The 16,012-nt window shown below is 37.2% G+C and overlaps 1 protein-coding gene across 2 annotated transcripts; it reads right to left on the reverse strand.

The window, feature by feature from the left end:
* Positions 1–121: 121 nt before the first annotated feature.
* On the reverse strand, positions 122–8,586 carry LOC5513871 (charged multivesicular body protein 2b). 2 transcript variants are annotated; one of them, XM_032383463.2, is made up of 7 exons: positions 8,459–8,586; positions 4,098–4,189; positions 3,817–3,858; positions 2,849–3,001; positions 1,991–2,093; positions 1,483–1,589; positions 122–1,248 (listed from the first exon to the last, which is right to left on the reverse strand). In XM_032383463.2, exons 2-7 carry the CDS (start codon positions 4,182–4,184, stop codon positions 1,144–1,146), a joined length of 597 nt encoding a protein of 198 aa, XP_032239354.2. In that variant the 5' UTR covers positions 4,185–4,189; positions 8,459–8,586; the 3' UTR covers positions 122–1,143. The 2 variants fall into 2 exon arrangements, with proteins under 2 accessions (XP_032239354.2, XP_001634085.2); XM_001634035.3 differs by lacking the exon at positions 8,459–8,586 and adding an exon at positions 6,067–6,257.
* Between the last annotated feature and the right edge of the window lie 7,426 nt (positions 8,587–16,012).

Below are 16,012 nucleotides of genomic sequence, written 5' to 3' on the forward strand. Positions count from 1 at the left end.
CATGGAAAACTTCGGGAAAACATGACGGAAAACCCTCGCGCACGTGCGCTGCGAAGAGATACTAGAAACCCCGATTTCGTACAATTGCCTTCGGGTCAAACAAGTATTTTTTTAAGACAAGTTTTTGATCAAGAACCTCGTTTTCTTGATGTTTTACTTAATTACGATATAAATTTATAAGACTTTGTACAAGAGATATTATTCATTAAAAAATACAATATCCGGTCTATGACACTCTTGATGAGCTCGCTAGAAAGACTATACTGTACTATTCCAGTTGTGTTATCTGCGCCCAATTTTGAATCTCTACACTGAATTAGTTATTCTATTTCACTTCGGATCTCATTTTTTTTTTTTTTAATTCCGCGAGAAAACGTGAGCCTGTTTGTGCTTTATCGCGGAAAACTAGATCCATCGACTAAAAAGCGATTTGCAATAAAACAAATCACTTGATTTTTTGAGTGAGGAACTCGCGCCAGCAATTACTCAGAAATGACTGCCGGCGTCACGCCATAAAGCGAAAAAAAAATAAAAAAATTAAAATAAAACTTTCAATGAAAATAAGGCCTTCGTTGACACTTTCTGGCGCGCTGGATAATTTCCTTTTTGATGTTATTTGTCGCAAAATGCCGGAGCGCGCGCGAGTTTTCCATACAAGAAGTCAAGTGATTTTTAGTGCAAGTCGTCAATTGGCTGACTTGACAATAACAACCGATGCTTAACACACAAAATACACTGCCAATTAATGAAAAAAGGTTAAGATAAAGGTTAAGAAAAAAAAAAGAACTTATGTTTCACCACCAAGCTAGTTAAAGCAGAAACCTTTAAATTAATTTTCTAGGTATTTTGGTATTTTTTTTGGGCACACGCTGCCTATTTTCTACAAGCGCATGCAAATCAGAGTTGTATGTGGGGGTGTCTGTGTCTGTGGGGTCAAAACTCTTTGAGCGAATGACCAAAACAACAATTCAGATCCATGTGTGAATAATCAGTATTTCCTATAATTACAGATGTTCAGTAAACGGTGGCTCACAGAAGACTTATAATGTACCGTAGCCCTTCTAGTTTGTTATATGCAGTAATAAGATGTCTACATATGCGGTAATAAGTGCTTGGTTGTTATATTCGGGTGTTTAATGATAATCAAGCCTTTAGTTTAGCCAGCATCTCCTCTATGTCTGCATCAGATGTGCTAGCTTTGCTACCTGATGAGAGTTTGCTACCATGAGCTGTTGGAGCAGAGGCCATCTGAAAAGGAATGTAAAGAAAACCAGATAAGGGATAGAACATAGACACTTGGTTGGGTGGGAGTGGGGGTTGAAAGAGGCTTTTTTAGTAATTGGCATGCAGGATTATTTTGTGAGTCATTTTAGTTTTCCAAGCTTACTTGGGTTACTATTGTTACTAGTGTTACCCTGGATGCTAAGGTTACTAGGGTTACCAGGGAAACGTTACCGGGGTTGCCATAGTTACTTGACTAACCTTTCCAGCCATCTCGATACCCAGCTCATCAAGCACTTGGTTTACAATGGCATCTTGTTCCTCTTCGTCTCCCGATTCATCGAGAACAGAGTCTAGTGTTTCACCCACTAGTAGAAAAAAATGCAGTTAGCAGAGAATTTGGTTGATAGGTTGATACTTGAAGAAAACTTACATTCCTGATTTACGTTTAAGAAGCAGCAAGATAGTGTATGTGTACTCAATTTCTCCTGATCCAGCTGTGACATCTATTATGTGCTTTCTTAAATGTCTTTATTGGTGATTTTCTGTTGTGAACCAAGAAGCAAGGAATATAGTTTTTACTTGTCTGGTTACTACAAGGTTCCCCACATCAGAAACGTCTAATAAGCAGTATTACACAAAATAACAGACCCTAAACGTCAAATGCGAAAACGTTTAGCAAAATAATTGTTTTTAAAAGTGTAACTGAAGTTATAAGTTTGTGTCTTGGTAAATCAAATTTCTAGGATTAAGGTTGCATAGTTCTTACTCATCTCTTCATTCATGTCCATCTTTGCTGATTCCCTCTCAAAGTTCTGCAAAGTTTTCTGAAGGGATGCTGGATCCATTTGCTTGTTCATAGCCCCCATTGCCTATGAATACATCAATCAGTTTTCATATATACAGAAGAACTTGCTCTAAGGACACACACTTAATAACAACCCTAGCTTTTAAGGGCATTGGAACCCCACTATAAAGACACCACCTTTAGTAACAAGGACAGTAAACCCCTGCTCTAAGGACACCAGCTGATAAGGAAACCTTGTACAGTTCACAAAGTCCAGATAAAAGAAAGCTACTGTACATACATTTTCTGTAGAAGATCTTAACTTGCTTTAAGGGAATTTGTTTGGTTCAGGGTTTTGGATAAGAACAATGCTCTACTGAACATCCAAAAAGTGATCATGATGTAAGAATAAGTTAAGAAAAGCCATATAAATATTCAGGTTTGCATGAGGCTTTTTAACAGATCAGGTCTGGTAATCTTTGCATCTTGATTTCATCCACTTGAGTTTTATATATTTAGAATGCTGAGGCATGGTACAGAATGCCCTAGAGCTAATAGAACTGCCGTGTCTTTGAAGTTTAGGCAAATAAAATCAATACTTTGCTTGGAATGTGCTTTGAAAAAAAAATAATTGCAACCATAGTTTCAACAATGTAAAGAAGGCATGTACCCAGGATTTGCTGATGTGAGGGGAGGGGGGGCAGTATTAGGTGCCATATGGATAAAAGATCCTTCAATATGAAGTGACCCTCGTTTTGGCAGCAGAAGGGGGTACAAACACATCTTGCAAACACCCCTAGGTATGTGCCTGGTGTGATTGACATCACCGTGGTAACTGACCTGTGAGGTCTTTGACATGGCTCCTGCCATTGTTGCTGTGGACTGCATGGCCTGGGCCTGGTAACTGATTCCTGTAATCTTGGAGCTGACACTCATGTTTTTGTTCTTCTGTTTTCTCAGTTGTAAAAGCTGCTTGGCAAGGGCTGTCGCAGCCTAGGAATCAACAACAATAACATACTTTATGGGAAGCTCTGAGCTTCCCATTAAAGTGCTACAGCCTAGACAAAAAAAACAATCTATGAAAAGCTAAGCATTTCCCTCAAAGTGTCCTAGTGTTTGACAAGGCTTGTTGAAACGTACCTTATTACACTTTATTTTCGGGTCGCTTTAATTTCACAATTTTAAAAGATTCGCAAAAATAAGGTGATGCGCAAAAATTAAGTGAGTACACAAGAAGCCTTTGGGGGAATATTGGCCATTTGAAAAGCTTTATGGAAACACCTTGTCTATTTAGTCATCTTGATGAACATATAGTACAGTAAGAGGTTGAGTTGGACTTGTATTTATAGATTTTAATGAAACTAAATTTAGCCCACACAGCTTTTTGTTACAAGTCGTTTCAGTTTTGATGACTACAGCACATTTTTTAATTCCACTTGTTTTGCTTGATTTTATTATCCCCAAATCGCAAAATCACAAAAATAAAGTGTCGCAAAATATCGCTATGTCAAAATCACAAAATTTTGATGTTGCGAAAATTAAGTGTAATAAGGTAGGAAACAAAAACATAATCTGTTGGAAGCTCAGAGTTTCCCTAAGGGCAGCCATGGTAAAACAATAACTCCTTGATGACAGGCCAAGAATTGAAGAGTCCAAAAGTTTGTCAAAAGATGTTATATCCTAAGCAACAACATTGATTACTCTATGAGAAACTCATGGTTCCCACTGAAAGCATCCTTAATATTTGACAAGGGTGTTTAATCCTATAAGCAACAACATTTGATAACTCTATAAAAAAATAAAGATACCTGCTTGTTTCCTTGTCTTGCAAGTTTTTTTATTTCTGCTTCCTGAAACCACAAGAATATTAATTAGGTACAAAAAATGGTTGTAGTTTACAATTAGTGGCATGGGTTTTCTATCAAGTGAACACACAAGTGATGCAAAAGTAAAAGCAATGAATACAAAGGCATGAAACACTATGCATAACATGAAAATTCACTCATTTCACTCCTCACTTTGTATCCACTACTAAACTAGTGAAAAAATCACAAAAATTAAGTATAATAAAAATATTTGCTTTTCTGACCAGCTGTTTCTCTTGTCTTTCTAAAGCATTCTTGTCTCGGGCAAGTTCCCGCTGTGTTCGGTTCAACTGCCGCTTCTGTTGCCTCATTTGTTCTGGAAAAAAATTAAAATAATGAGGGATGCTCCTAAACGCCAGCTGCCGACAGATTTCACTGTCTGGGAAACAATCAAAAGCCAGCTGAATTGTGACTTTTTCAATTTGCTTATCAACAGGCAAACCAATTCCTGAGTATAAAGCCTGGTGTACACAGTGAGGGAAATTTCACGAGTGTACTTGATCACTGTCTCATGAGGCCAAAAGCTCACATTGTGCGGACGTCGATAGAAAGAAATGATGTCTCACAAGCAAATTAAGGCCAAGTTCAACATCGTATTATCCATAATCCATATTTAATGCAAATGCATGCAAATGAAGATAAAACAATCGACTTGATTCATTTGTATTGAATATGCTCATGGATAATACGACGTTTTAACTTAGCTTGAGTCAGAATTTCCCCCTGCTTGAACTGCGAGTTTTAGACCTCGCAAGGCAGTGAGCAAAGTGCATGCATGAAATTTTTCTCACCATATGTGCCCACAGGTCCCCCAAGCTAATGTTGTATTTTACGTGTTTCATTCTGTAAATATATGGTGCATTACAATAAAAAATTGGGAAGAAAAATATAATGTAATAAAATACCTTCAAACTTTTATTACCTGTTTGTGGAGTTGTTATTTACATCCCTGTGAAGTTTCAATCCATTTGGGGAAATATTGAGCGACTGTAGTTCCCCCATACTAAGAGAGGAGAAAGGTACACTCTAATGATGCCAATCGGCAAAACGGGCAGTAGAAAATCGCTTCTAGAAATTTGGAAATTCGAAATTTTGCCAAAATAACTGCAATAAATATTAAACCGATACTTTACACTGCCACACAGAAATTGTGAATCAAATTGATCAACTCTTTGCGTACCTAAAACGCCATTCTTTACCCGCCTTGCAGAATCACTTATGCTTGACGCGAACCCATGAAATGGATTTTTCAACTGTCATGACAAAGCAGCCCGTCTACATCCCCCTTTGCAAGTGCCGCGGCTTGGGATACTTAATGTTTGACAAGATATTCATAGTTAAAAACATTTAACTTGAAACATCTGGAAAAGCGTTAAAAAATAACAATCTTCGTTATTGTTCTTGCTTTTTTTAGGGTGATGAAGAACTTTGCGCTAACAAAGACGGTATCAATACAATATTGTTTGCAGTTATTTTTGCGAAATTTTGAATTTCCAGTTTTCTAGAAGCGATTTTCTACCGCCCGGTTTGCCGATCGGCATCATTACACAGTGCAACGTTTCTCCTCTCTTAGTATAGGGGAACTACAATCACTCAATATTGCCACAAATGGATTGAAACTTCGCATGAATGTAAAAACAACTCCACAAACAGGCAATAAAAGTTTGAAGGTATTTTATTATATTTTTCGTCCCAATTTTTTTTATTGTAACACACCATATATTTACAGTATTATAAGTAACTATGAATAAAACATGTAAAATACAACATTAGCTTGGGAAACCTGTGATGTGCCAGGCTTATATGAAACAATAAATGGTTGGATTATTTTCAACATTGTCTACATTGAAACCCTCTTGAACACGACAGAAAAGAAAATGTGTCTTGAAGTTTGAGAAAACATGCACATTACATGTCTCACATGATATACGTCATCATCCTATAAACTTACAGAAAAGTCCCTACACAAAACAATTTAAGATATTCTGCATAATGCAACCGGGATAACTTTTATGGATCCAAGCTAGAACATTTTCAATGATTTCTTCAATAATACAAGTCTAAGTAAATTATAACAACTATAGTTACAAATACGATCTGATATTTAATTCTAGCTACCTTGTACTTATATATTTTTTTCATTTTTTTCTCAGTAAAAACAAAATCTCAAAGTTTAGTGCACACAATTCATACCTTTGGGATCCGGTTTTCTGAACATTGTAGCGGCTATTCCTTTGGAAGCGGTATGGAAGATCAAGTGAGGTCCGCGGGTACCGGTCAGTATTACGCTAAGATATATATTTAGCGTGTTTTGTTGCGAAAAATGAAGCGAGTTTTAACTGCTACCCACGGCCGCCATTTTGTCATATGCTAAAAATAGAATAAGACTGGGGTCGCTGGGGTCCGGGGTCCAGTGCCAAAAATACTCAGGCAACCCACAAAATCGAACTCGGCACAAAATCGAACTCTGAGTACCACCCACCACCCTCTCGGGGGGTGAAGCAATAGCAGGACAAGCACCTCAGTAATACAACGAGCAATCGGTTATCGCGATTTTGGAAAAGTATTCTTAGACAAAAAGTCAACAGGCATAATAATAAAGTTCTGCAAAGGCCAAAAAGAATAAATTAAAAAAAATCATAAATGCACATATTTTAGCATAATCTTTTTCTTAGCAAATATTACTCAAAAACACTATCGGGCAATCGGTAATAGATATGATTTTTTTGGCATGTCGATTAAAGAAGGTAAAATAATTCAAAATTTAGCATTTGAAAAAAATAAACAGCAGCGAAATTTATCAATTTTAACCTGCCCCCTCCCCCAACTAGGCATATGAAGATTGTGCTTGGCAACATTTAGCGTTTTGAGCAAATTTTCGAAGGACCAGCAACCTAGGGCAACTTTTGCCTTCCTTTGCGACTTTTGTGCAAGAAATTGGTATAAAATCGATCCAAACCATCAAAAAGCTAGTTATTTCATCTAAAAATGGTCCTGGACAGCCCTCAGTCGTTTTATGTGTGTCCACGAAATCTGGACGCTGTCATTGTAATATTTGTCACTACAGGTCAGTGATGAGTAGACTCGATTTCTAGCTGAGCTTTTATGGTCACTTCTCTATTTTCAAGTTTATGTATTGTCCTTGTATCTACTGTACATCTATTCAATAATTTTCTTGTTAACCCATAAAAGTTGAAAATAGAAACGGTTGGATATTGAGCAATAGCTACTTAGAGGCATTATTTTGAAACAGTCTCTCTTCCTTGGAAAAAAATGTTTGTCTGTTATTGTTCCATCAAATGTGCATGTGTGTATCAAATATATTTTCGGCAAGGTTCCCTTCTCTTCCAAGTTTTATCAATGTCACTCAAGAATCAAGCATTAGAAACTGGTCAATAGGAGAATGATTTTCACTACAAAAAGCACCGGAAACAATAACAACAAAAAATAGGCAGCTGCACTGCATAGTGTGGGATACGTGAACTTATTAATGAATGAAGAGTGAAGATACTGTAGTTTTATCACAGCAATATATTATATTTTATCTTTTCACTATTTAATTACTCTTTTTAAGGCCTGGCCTGTCTTTTTTTATATGTATTCTCTGTTCCCAACATTTCCTCCTGTTCTTCGAAGACTATAATAATTGAAACTGCCATTAAGGGTGTCACATCTTTAATGCCTGAAAGAAAAGAGGGAACATTGGAACAAAAATGCACAAAAAATACAACTTAAAGATAACTATCTTTACTGATATGCGTTAGGAACTACAACATTGGCTCTAAATAACTGTTTGATTTCATTTCATACTATGAAAACTAGTAGTACCCAAATTGGCAGTTCAGGATGGAAACAAAGAGACAAATTTTACTACTCTATTAATTTAAATATATAAGATATGTCATTCTGATAATTGACAACTAAGAAAAATAGGTTTGTGATCAGAGAAATATGTTTTTCTCACATGTAACAAACTTATCTGGAATATTTGTGTGCATATGGTCTATACATGTTCTATTATCTATATTGTATTGTAAACATCTATTCATTATCTGTAATTATGATTGCTAAGAAATTAAAGAAATTGTAGTTATTATTGTAGAATTTACAAAACTCTCACTGGAAAGACCTACATGTATTACTTTTGTGGTAAACATTTGATTCCTCAAAAATAAGCAATTCATCAGTGTGGCAGTAAACAGGTGTGACCCAAAAATATTTTGTAAAATAAAATGGAAAACAGAAATGATAAGGCGACTCGATAATGCAAAGGTTCTATCAAAACAGTCTACTAACCATCCACAATAAAATCAAATTATAAATCTGTGCATACTAATAATTAATTAAAGTAACTTTCATACTGTAGGCTTAGTTTCAAGATACTGAGACTCAAGAAAATATACTTCACTTCTGTAAATAATTTATATTTGTTGTATTTCTCTCCCTAATAAAAAGCTAATCAATCGAGGTTTCAATCTGCTCGGTTCTAGCAAGTAATAACTGTCATTTTTGTTCCTATTCAGTAGTAATCAAAGAAAATCTTAAGCTGGTAGAAAAAAGCAATAAACGATACACCCTAACCCATCTTAAGAAGCTTCGTTATAGTTGAAGATGCTTTTCCTTCCAATATTGTCCGTGCGATTAATTAATGACCTTCATCTTGATCTTGTTTCTCATGCGAGCTGGCGCATGCGCACTTACGATTGCAACCGCGCAAAGCAGGCTGGTCACACTTCAAAGTGTGACCAGAAACGCTCGCGCGCCTAGTTTGTCCTTCGAAGCCCGCATTTCATTGATTAGAGTTGCTGTTTCCGCTCGGTGGCTTCAGGCGACCTAGCTACGACAGCAATAATCGAGGTTGCAAGGGACTCTGGGGCAACTCTCATTAAACTCGAAAGCGCATCGATCTCTAGGAAACCTAAAATCTGCGTGAATGAAGGGAAAAACAGGCAACGAAAGAGCGGTCAATCGACGTCGTCAACAACACGCGCTAGAACGTGAAATACCTAGTTTTAAAATCAAGCAATAAACGAAAATATTACAGCGTTGTTATTATCACAATAACTTTTAGATTCCATTTTAAATAAGCTCCCGTAAGCGACCAACACCTATTGCTCAAGTTTTTGGCGCCCAGTGGTCGCTTATGAGAGCAAGCTCTCCTAAAAGACCAGCTCCGTTAACGACCACAATTCTCAGTTCCCAAGGTGGTCGCTTACGAGAGCTTCAAAACTTTTAGCCATATTTTCAAGCAACTTTTCCCAAATTTACTAGCACAATATACACATGCCTACTCCCCACCCCCAATTCTCGCCTTCAAAAACCCTCTTAAAAATAACTTGAAGTTTGAGATAGCATATATAACGTTTCCATCTCGCCGATTGAAACCTTTTTCAAAGGTATTACTATATGTGAGCCCATCACTCGACGGCAGAAAACCTTTGAAAATTCAAAGAGCCAGACGTGAAATGCACTTTGAAATGGACTCTGTCTGATCGACCGTTGTCCTTCAAACTACAACGTAAAAACTCCTCAAGTTGCGCGGTCTAGCGAGGAACGTTTGCGCTGAAAAATAGACCATGTTGTTCGCTATGTTAGAAATTAGATTCTAGGCTCATCTATAGTCTTTTTTGAAAAAAAAAAAAAAAAACGAGTGAATATTATCAAAAGTAGTTTGAAATTGAGCGCAAAGCACGAAAGCTTTTGGAGAATCATTCCTTCCGTTGTCTTCCAGGCCTCAGCTGACCTGCCTGAGACACGTTTCCGTAGCTTTTATCTAACGGAAAAGGGCGAAGAGAGCGGAGCCGTTTGGTGGACAGTATATTAGCTACGACACATTTTTATAAATAGAAGGAAATACTGTTTGTCTATGAAACCTATGTTTTGCAACATATTGCATATTGTTTTGTAAAATAAAGTTTCCTAATCCGTTTACGGAAATTTTTGACTGGGATTTATGCTTGCAATCTCCTGCCACCAACGGTGTATTATGTGTTTCGCCGAATGCGAAATTGAACTCGACGATCTTTCTTTCATTTAGACAGGGAAACCTTATTCGTATCAGCTAGTGGTTAACACCTCCCTTTTTTATTAGAAACCTTTTATTAAAAAAACATTTTCCAGCCTGCGATTTCACCAAATTTCAAGAGAGCAAAGATAGTGTGATACGTTCTAAAAAGCTGAATCAAATGTGCTCATGATAACAACCTATTGATCACTTCCCAATTCTCTTTCTAATACTAATACTTTATTGAGTTTTGAATTCTTATGTCACTGAAATTTAAGAACACCCCTAATAAATTTCCAGTCTTAGAGTGCTCCAAGATTAATAAGAACGTCACAGCCTCAACTGAAAATAAGCGTTCTCATAAAAAAGTGTACACAGACAGCTAGAAGAGCATCCTGTAATTATCATTTTGTCTTTCGATTTTTTTTTGTAAAAAGCTTGACACCTTTCTACAAGTAGAATCAGTAAAAAAATAGAATCAGTTAAACTAAATATAGCCTAGGCCGGGGCGGCTCTCAAAGTAGACGGGGGTTGATCGTCGTATCTATTAGGAGGGGGGGGGGGGGGGGGGGGGGGGGGGGTGAATAGGTTCGCGGATCGGCGGATTCAGCCCCGAAATGCTCACGGATTACGGATTTTGATGATTATTTCAGCGGATTGGCGGATTTTGAAAATACGGCGGATCACGGATCTGTTGACAATTTGGGCACGGATTTTTACTGCTTTGACGGTCAAATTTCGGATTTTAAATGAATTTCAATCGATGCTATTGTTTATCTGTCAAACCATGCGGATCTAAAAATATCTGCGGATCCACGGATTTGGACCGAAAATGTTGCGGATCGGCGGATTTACCTACCCCTATTCACCCCCTCCCTCTCAGGGTTCCAATTTTGCTATCCTTAGGGGTTCCTATACTAAGGGTGGCATAATTACATTGTTTTCAGTGCCATCTCTTAATACACTTTATCAGAAAGACGTATTTTCCGAGTCAGCGTTGACTATTCTTAATGCGACCAACGCTACCGTATGGCCACCTTGTGAATTACAAAGCCAGATATCAGGGAAATTTGTTTTGTTGATAGGATCCTCATAAGGCAATCATCTTGCCAATGAAATACTCGTGTATATGAAAACACGACAGAATCCTGCTGTTAATATAGTTCGGGTGTCAATTAAAACTGATATTCTCAGATAACAGTCCGCTCTGTCTTGGTAACCACGGAAGCGCGCGTCGTACTATTCCGTAATGGGTGTAAACAATAATAAAAAGTGGCTGATTGTGAGCCTTTAAATTTGCAGGAAGCTCCAAGTTGTGTAGCTTGCTCCCGCACTACACATTTTTTATAAGAACGTCCAGCCTGAGATTTCACCAAATTTTTAGTCCTGATGTATTTTAAAATGCAGAATCAAATTGTGCAACCACCTTATTATTGCTATTGATCATTACCTGGTGTTATTCTCTTCCTAATAATTCATTGGGTATTCTTATATACACTAAAATTTTAAAAAAACATCGTTAAGAACATATTCAGCCTTAAAATGTCCAAAAAATAAGAACGGCCCAGCCTCAACTGAAAATTTGACGTTCATATAAAAGAAAAGAGTGTATCTGCGCAACGATAATATTAATATTTAAAGGGACCCTATTTCCTTTTTCTTGACATTTATTGACCAATTTCCGGCTTAGGAGCTTACTTGATTTCTAAACACACCAAGGATATTGTCATTATTCCCAGTCGCCTATTTATAACCTCAGTTCTAATTTTTTGTGCTGTTCGCCAGAAAGGCGTCCGTTCGTCTCCCATGGCTCCTTGCAAGCCGGGTTTGCCCAGCTGCGATGAAACAAAGCGCGAGCTGAAAAGATTATTCCGCTACGGCGAAACTTTGGGCGTAGAAATACAAGGGCATGATGCTCTTCTCTTGTCGAAAAAACCCATTCCAATAAGCCGTGGGTCGGAGCTGTAGTGTTCGTATACCGTAGAGTCTACGGCTCCACTAGCGTCAAATTGTTTGAGCGAGACATGGGAACCATAGACGTTGTAGTGAGCCTCTTCGTATTTTCTTTTAAACGACTCGGATTCCTCCTCGTTTTTATAGTATTCATCCAGAATCTCAGGCGTGAGGACAAGTGATGGTCTTCGTACACACTTAGATGTTTTTCCGTTGGTATTGTTTGCTGTACTGAATGTTTGAGTACTATGCAAGCTGTGGCTTCTACATCGTTTAAAGTTTGGTTTCGGTGGTGGATTCGCTTTGTAGAATTCCATTGATAGATCAGAAGTTTAAGATACTTGTTCCTTCTTGTAGTAAATGATTCCAAATTAATTGCCTCCGGCGATATATAGTCCCAGTTGTGAAATACTTCAAATCTCTTATCCAGCTTATTGGTTGCTTCGATCACCAGTCTTCCCGCTAGGTTCCGTTCCGGCAAAGCTTCTTTCAAAATAATGTCCTTATATTCGTATTAAACTCAACACAACGCTTGAACAGCCGCGTTGTATGAAACCGGTTGAAGCTCCAGCTCAATTGTTGTCGAAGTAAAACGATCAGCCGTTCTATATATAACCCAAATAAACATCGCCCTTATTTAGATAAGCAAATTTCTTTTGTCTTCGATCTAAAAATAGACTGTGGTGTTTGCGCCGGCTAAGGAGGACCATTCACTTGTCTTTTGACACATGCAGTTTACTTTTTTCCGAAAACTAGCGATGCATGAATAAGTAAAAACTATATGATAGCAAAAATATCCCTTCCATTTCAGCAAGACCATTTTTTCTCAACTTTATCTTATTTTGAGATAGATCGCCTATCATCACTTCGACAATTTCACTTCGGTTAAGTAAACTTCATTAATTTTTCTTAACTTGCGTCCTTAATTAGCATAAAAATATTTTGAACATTGGGTGTTACATAGAGGTGCCATTATTCAATTAAGGATCTAAATATAGAAACCAAGAAACTACGACAATCAATACTTCGGACGCCATCGATAGAAAGCGAAACAAAGCAGGAATATCTGGTTATTTCTAAATCAATTTTATGCTATTTATCTTTTCTTTATCTTGATTGTCGGGGGCAGGGATAAGCGCAGTTTTTTTTTTTCTCAATCTTCAGGAGAACCGGATTTGAATCACTACTGATTTGGACTCGATAATTTGAAAAAGATATATGTAAATATGTTTGGCAGGGCTCTAACAACTGTTGTTTCTTAAAATAATAAATATAGGTTTTTTTTGTTTCAAACACCAAAGGCCAAAACAGGTAGTATACTAAGATGTGCACTTATTAGATATTTTTCACAACCTGAATATAAATAGCATATTTTATCAACATATGCGGCACAACATCAACTGTACATAAAGCAATATTCTTTTGAAATACAAATGCTTTAGAAGATTGAAGATACCGTCGGTTTATTATAAATCTCTTCCGACACTGGAGCTGGGAATATCATTTTGGTATTTCAAAAGGAAAAAGTACTTATAATAAAAGATTCAAACCAATCAAATTTTACTACCAACTCATTTTCCAAATTCTATCGCAAATTGCCAGGCAGCGAAAAGCCGAATTAGGAATTTTCTAATACGTTTTCATAACAAAACTGGTTTTCCTTTGCTAATCCCTAGAAATAATGAATTTCGTCCTCTCGCTTCAGCAAATATCAAGTGCATTTAAGCTTTTCATGGCGAATAGATCTGAAGATTGTTGAACCCATTGCCCCCTCTTCCAAGAGAAACATTTTGTAAATATAATTGGTTTGCGGTTTTTAAGATGGAAAAGCAGTTTAATCGCATCTTCAAGCTTCCCTGGTTTAGTGTCGTATGTGATTTCTATTTCCGTTGAAATCTATGGCATCGCAGGCTAGTCTACTAAACACTAGTCCCGAAAGTCCCATTGTCCTCCACGGAATAAAGCTTTCCCTGCATAGAAAATTAAGCAATGGCAACCAATTAAATAAAAATGTACGACTACTTTTTATCGCACACTCATATTATTCGTCGGATTTCGAATTTTTTTTTTAAAAAAACCACCAGACTTTAATTAATATTTATGCACTTCCCGTTGCATTATTGCTATAGTATGCTATATATGGCCTTTGCAAATTACGAGTCCAGAAACACTTGCGGCTAGACTTATTACGAATATTAGGATAAATACCCACTGCCTTCTTGTCTTTTTGTCTGATTCCTTCTAAAATTAGATTTCTAATTTCCAAGGTTCTTTTTTATTGTAACAGCAAATTTACCCCTGTGGGATAGAGCTAGAGAAACAGTGTTTCAATAAAGGTTGCACTCGAGAATCAATGTGTCGTGACCCGCGGTGGTTCATGGGTAGCGTATAAACGGCTGAATCCTAGTGTCTGAAAGCCACGTGAATGATTATAAGAACAAAAACAAAAATTCTACAGCTTTTTAAAAGCTGGATTTGTATTATTTACTTCATACCTCATGAAGCACTGCGGGTTACTGCGGGTTTTTATTTATTTATTTATTTTATTTTTTATTTTATTTAATAAATTAATTAATGTATTTATTTAAATTAATTTATATCCACAGTGATGGTAACCCCTTTGTGGATTAACAATGTAGATAGATAGATAGATAGATACACAGATTCGCCGAAATGAAAGCCACATGAATGATTATTAGAACAAAAACAAAAATTCTACAGCTTTTTAAACCTGGCTTTGTATTTTATTTTCGCTTATTTACTTCATACCCCATGAAGCACTGCGGGTTACGATACACAGATTCGTCGAGTGCCACCTTATTTGAAATGGGTGTACCTAGCCAAGCAAGACTGTAAACTGTATGAAAAAGCTCTAGCCATTCCGATCCATCCCCTTACATTCTTACTTACCTACTATAAAAGAAACAAAAATACAATATTCGTGGTAAGCGCTATATAACACCAAAGGTAAAACAGAATTGCCTTCAAACATTAAATGTAACTTAGTGTTTTTTCTTATTTTTACTGCAACGATTGTATTTTATGGCTCAATTTATCATTTAGTCATCATTCTGTCTTGTCCTTCTAATTTAGGTGCAATTTCAGAACGTTTAAAGGGGCGTATACTGATAACAATAATTAGCGCCCACTCTATTCGCCATCTTACGTTGCGCGAGGGCTTGGTTCGAGTTGATAAGCGAACAGCATGCTGGGACGATTTTACGGGACGTAATTCATAACATTGGCAATGTCTGGTCAAATTGATGCTGTAAATCTAACAAAGATGCTGTTCGCTTGTCAGCTCGACAAGCCCCCCACCCCTCCCCCCGCGCAACGTAAGAATTGTGAAGTCGCAGCCTCCCGAATCTACTTTTTATGCTAGAGGGGGTAGGTGGGGGTAAGGGGGGGAGGAAGGGAGGTGGGGGTAAGGGGGGGAGAGGTGGGGGTAAGGGGGGAGAGGTGGGGGTAAAGTTAGTTAATTCTGAGCCCTCGTATCGATGACGGCATATCCTAACACAATGCAAACCATAAAAAGCAATCCAGAAACTTATATTTTACTGGGTAGAATATTATGGTGAAACTTGGAAACAGTGAAACCTTTAGAGGAGTCGGGAAAGAGAAATTTGAAATTTTGGAATAACACTCTGGAAATGGCTACTTTCCTCATCTTATTTTTGATGAATACTTGCACTTCACTTTTCTAACTCAACAATTTGTCAGTTACAAACAAATTTCACTTGGCAGCCCGGTGGGTTTAGACAAGCGTAAGCAATTAATAAAATTCAACCTAGCTATTAAATCAACATTTGTTATTTCTTAGCATACTGTACTTTAAAAACATCCATAAATACACTAAGAAAGATCTAATTGCGGTCAAAGGCCCAAAGAGACAATTTTTCTAAAATTTATCTTATGTACAATACATATAAAGATAGTCACATCACAATCTCGCGTTTTCCTGATATCAGAAGCCACAGTATATACATGATAGAGATCACCAATCACGAGCTAGGATACTAGGACGCGGAAAGATCAATGACAATACTACAGTCGTTTGACAAAAGGTTGTCGTGAACCGGCTTCGCGACTACGCGACAAGCCCGCATGTAAGCATGGTAAAAACCACTGAAGCGCCTAGCTTCATACCGCATTCCCACCAGCACTTAAACCAGTTAAATGGTG

The sequence above is a fragment of the Nematostella vectensis genome, chromosome 14 (assembly GCF_932526225.1).
Source record: "Nematostella vectensis chromosome 14, jaNemVect1.1, whole genome shotgun sequence".
Classification (NCBI taxonomy): domain Eukaryota; kingdom Metazoa; phylum Cnidaria; class Anthozoa; order Actiniaria; family Edwardsiidae; genus Nematostella; species Nematostella vectensis.

Coding starts and splice junctions, on each gene's coding strand:
- LOC5513871 (XM_001634035.3), bottom strand. CDS start 6,091: ATGTTCAGAAAACCGGATCCCAAAG. Junction 4,190..6,066: donor CAGAAAACCGGATCCCAAAG/GTATGAATTGTG, acceptor ATTTTTTTCCAG/AACAAATGAGGCAACAGAAG. Junction 3,859..4,097: donor AAAGACAAGAGAAACAGCTG/GTCAGAAAAGCA, acceptor TTGTGGTTTCAG/GAAGCAGAAATAAAAAAACT.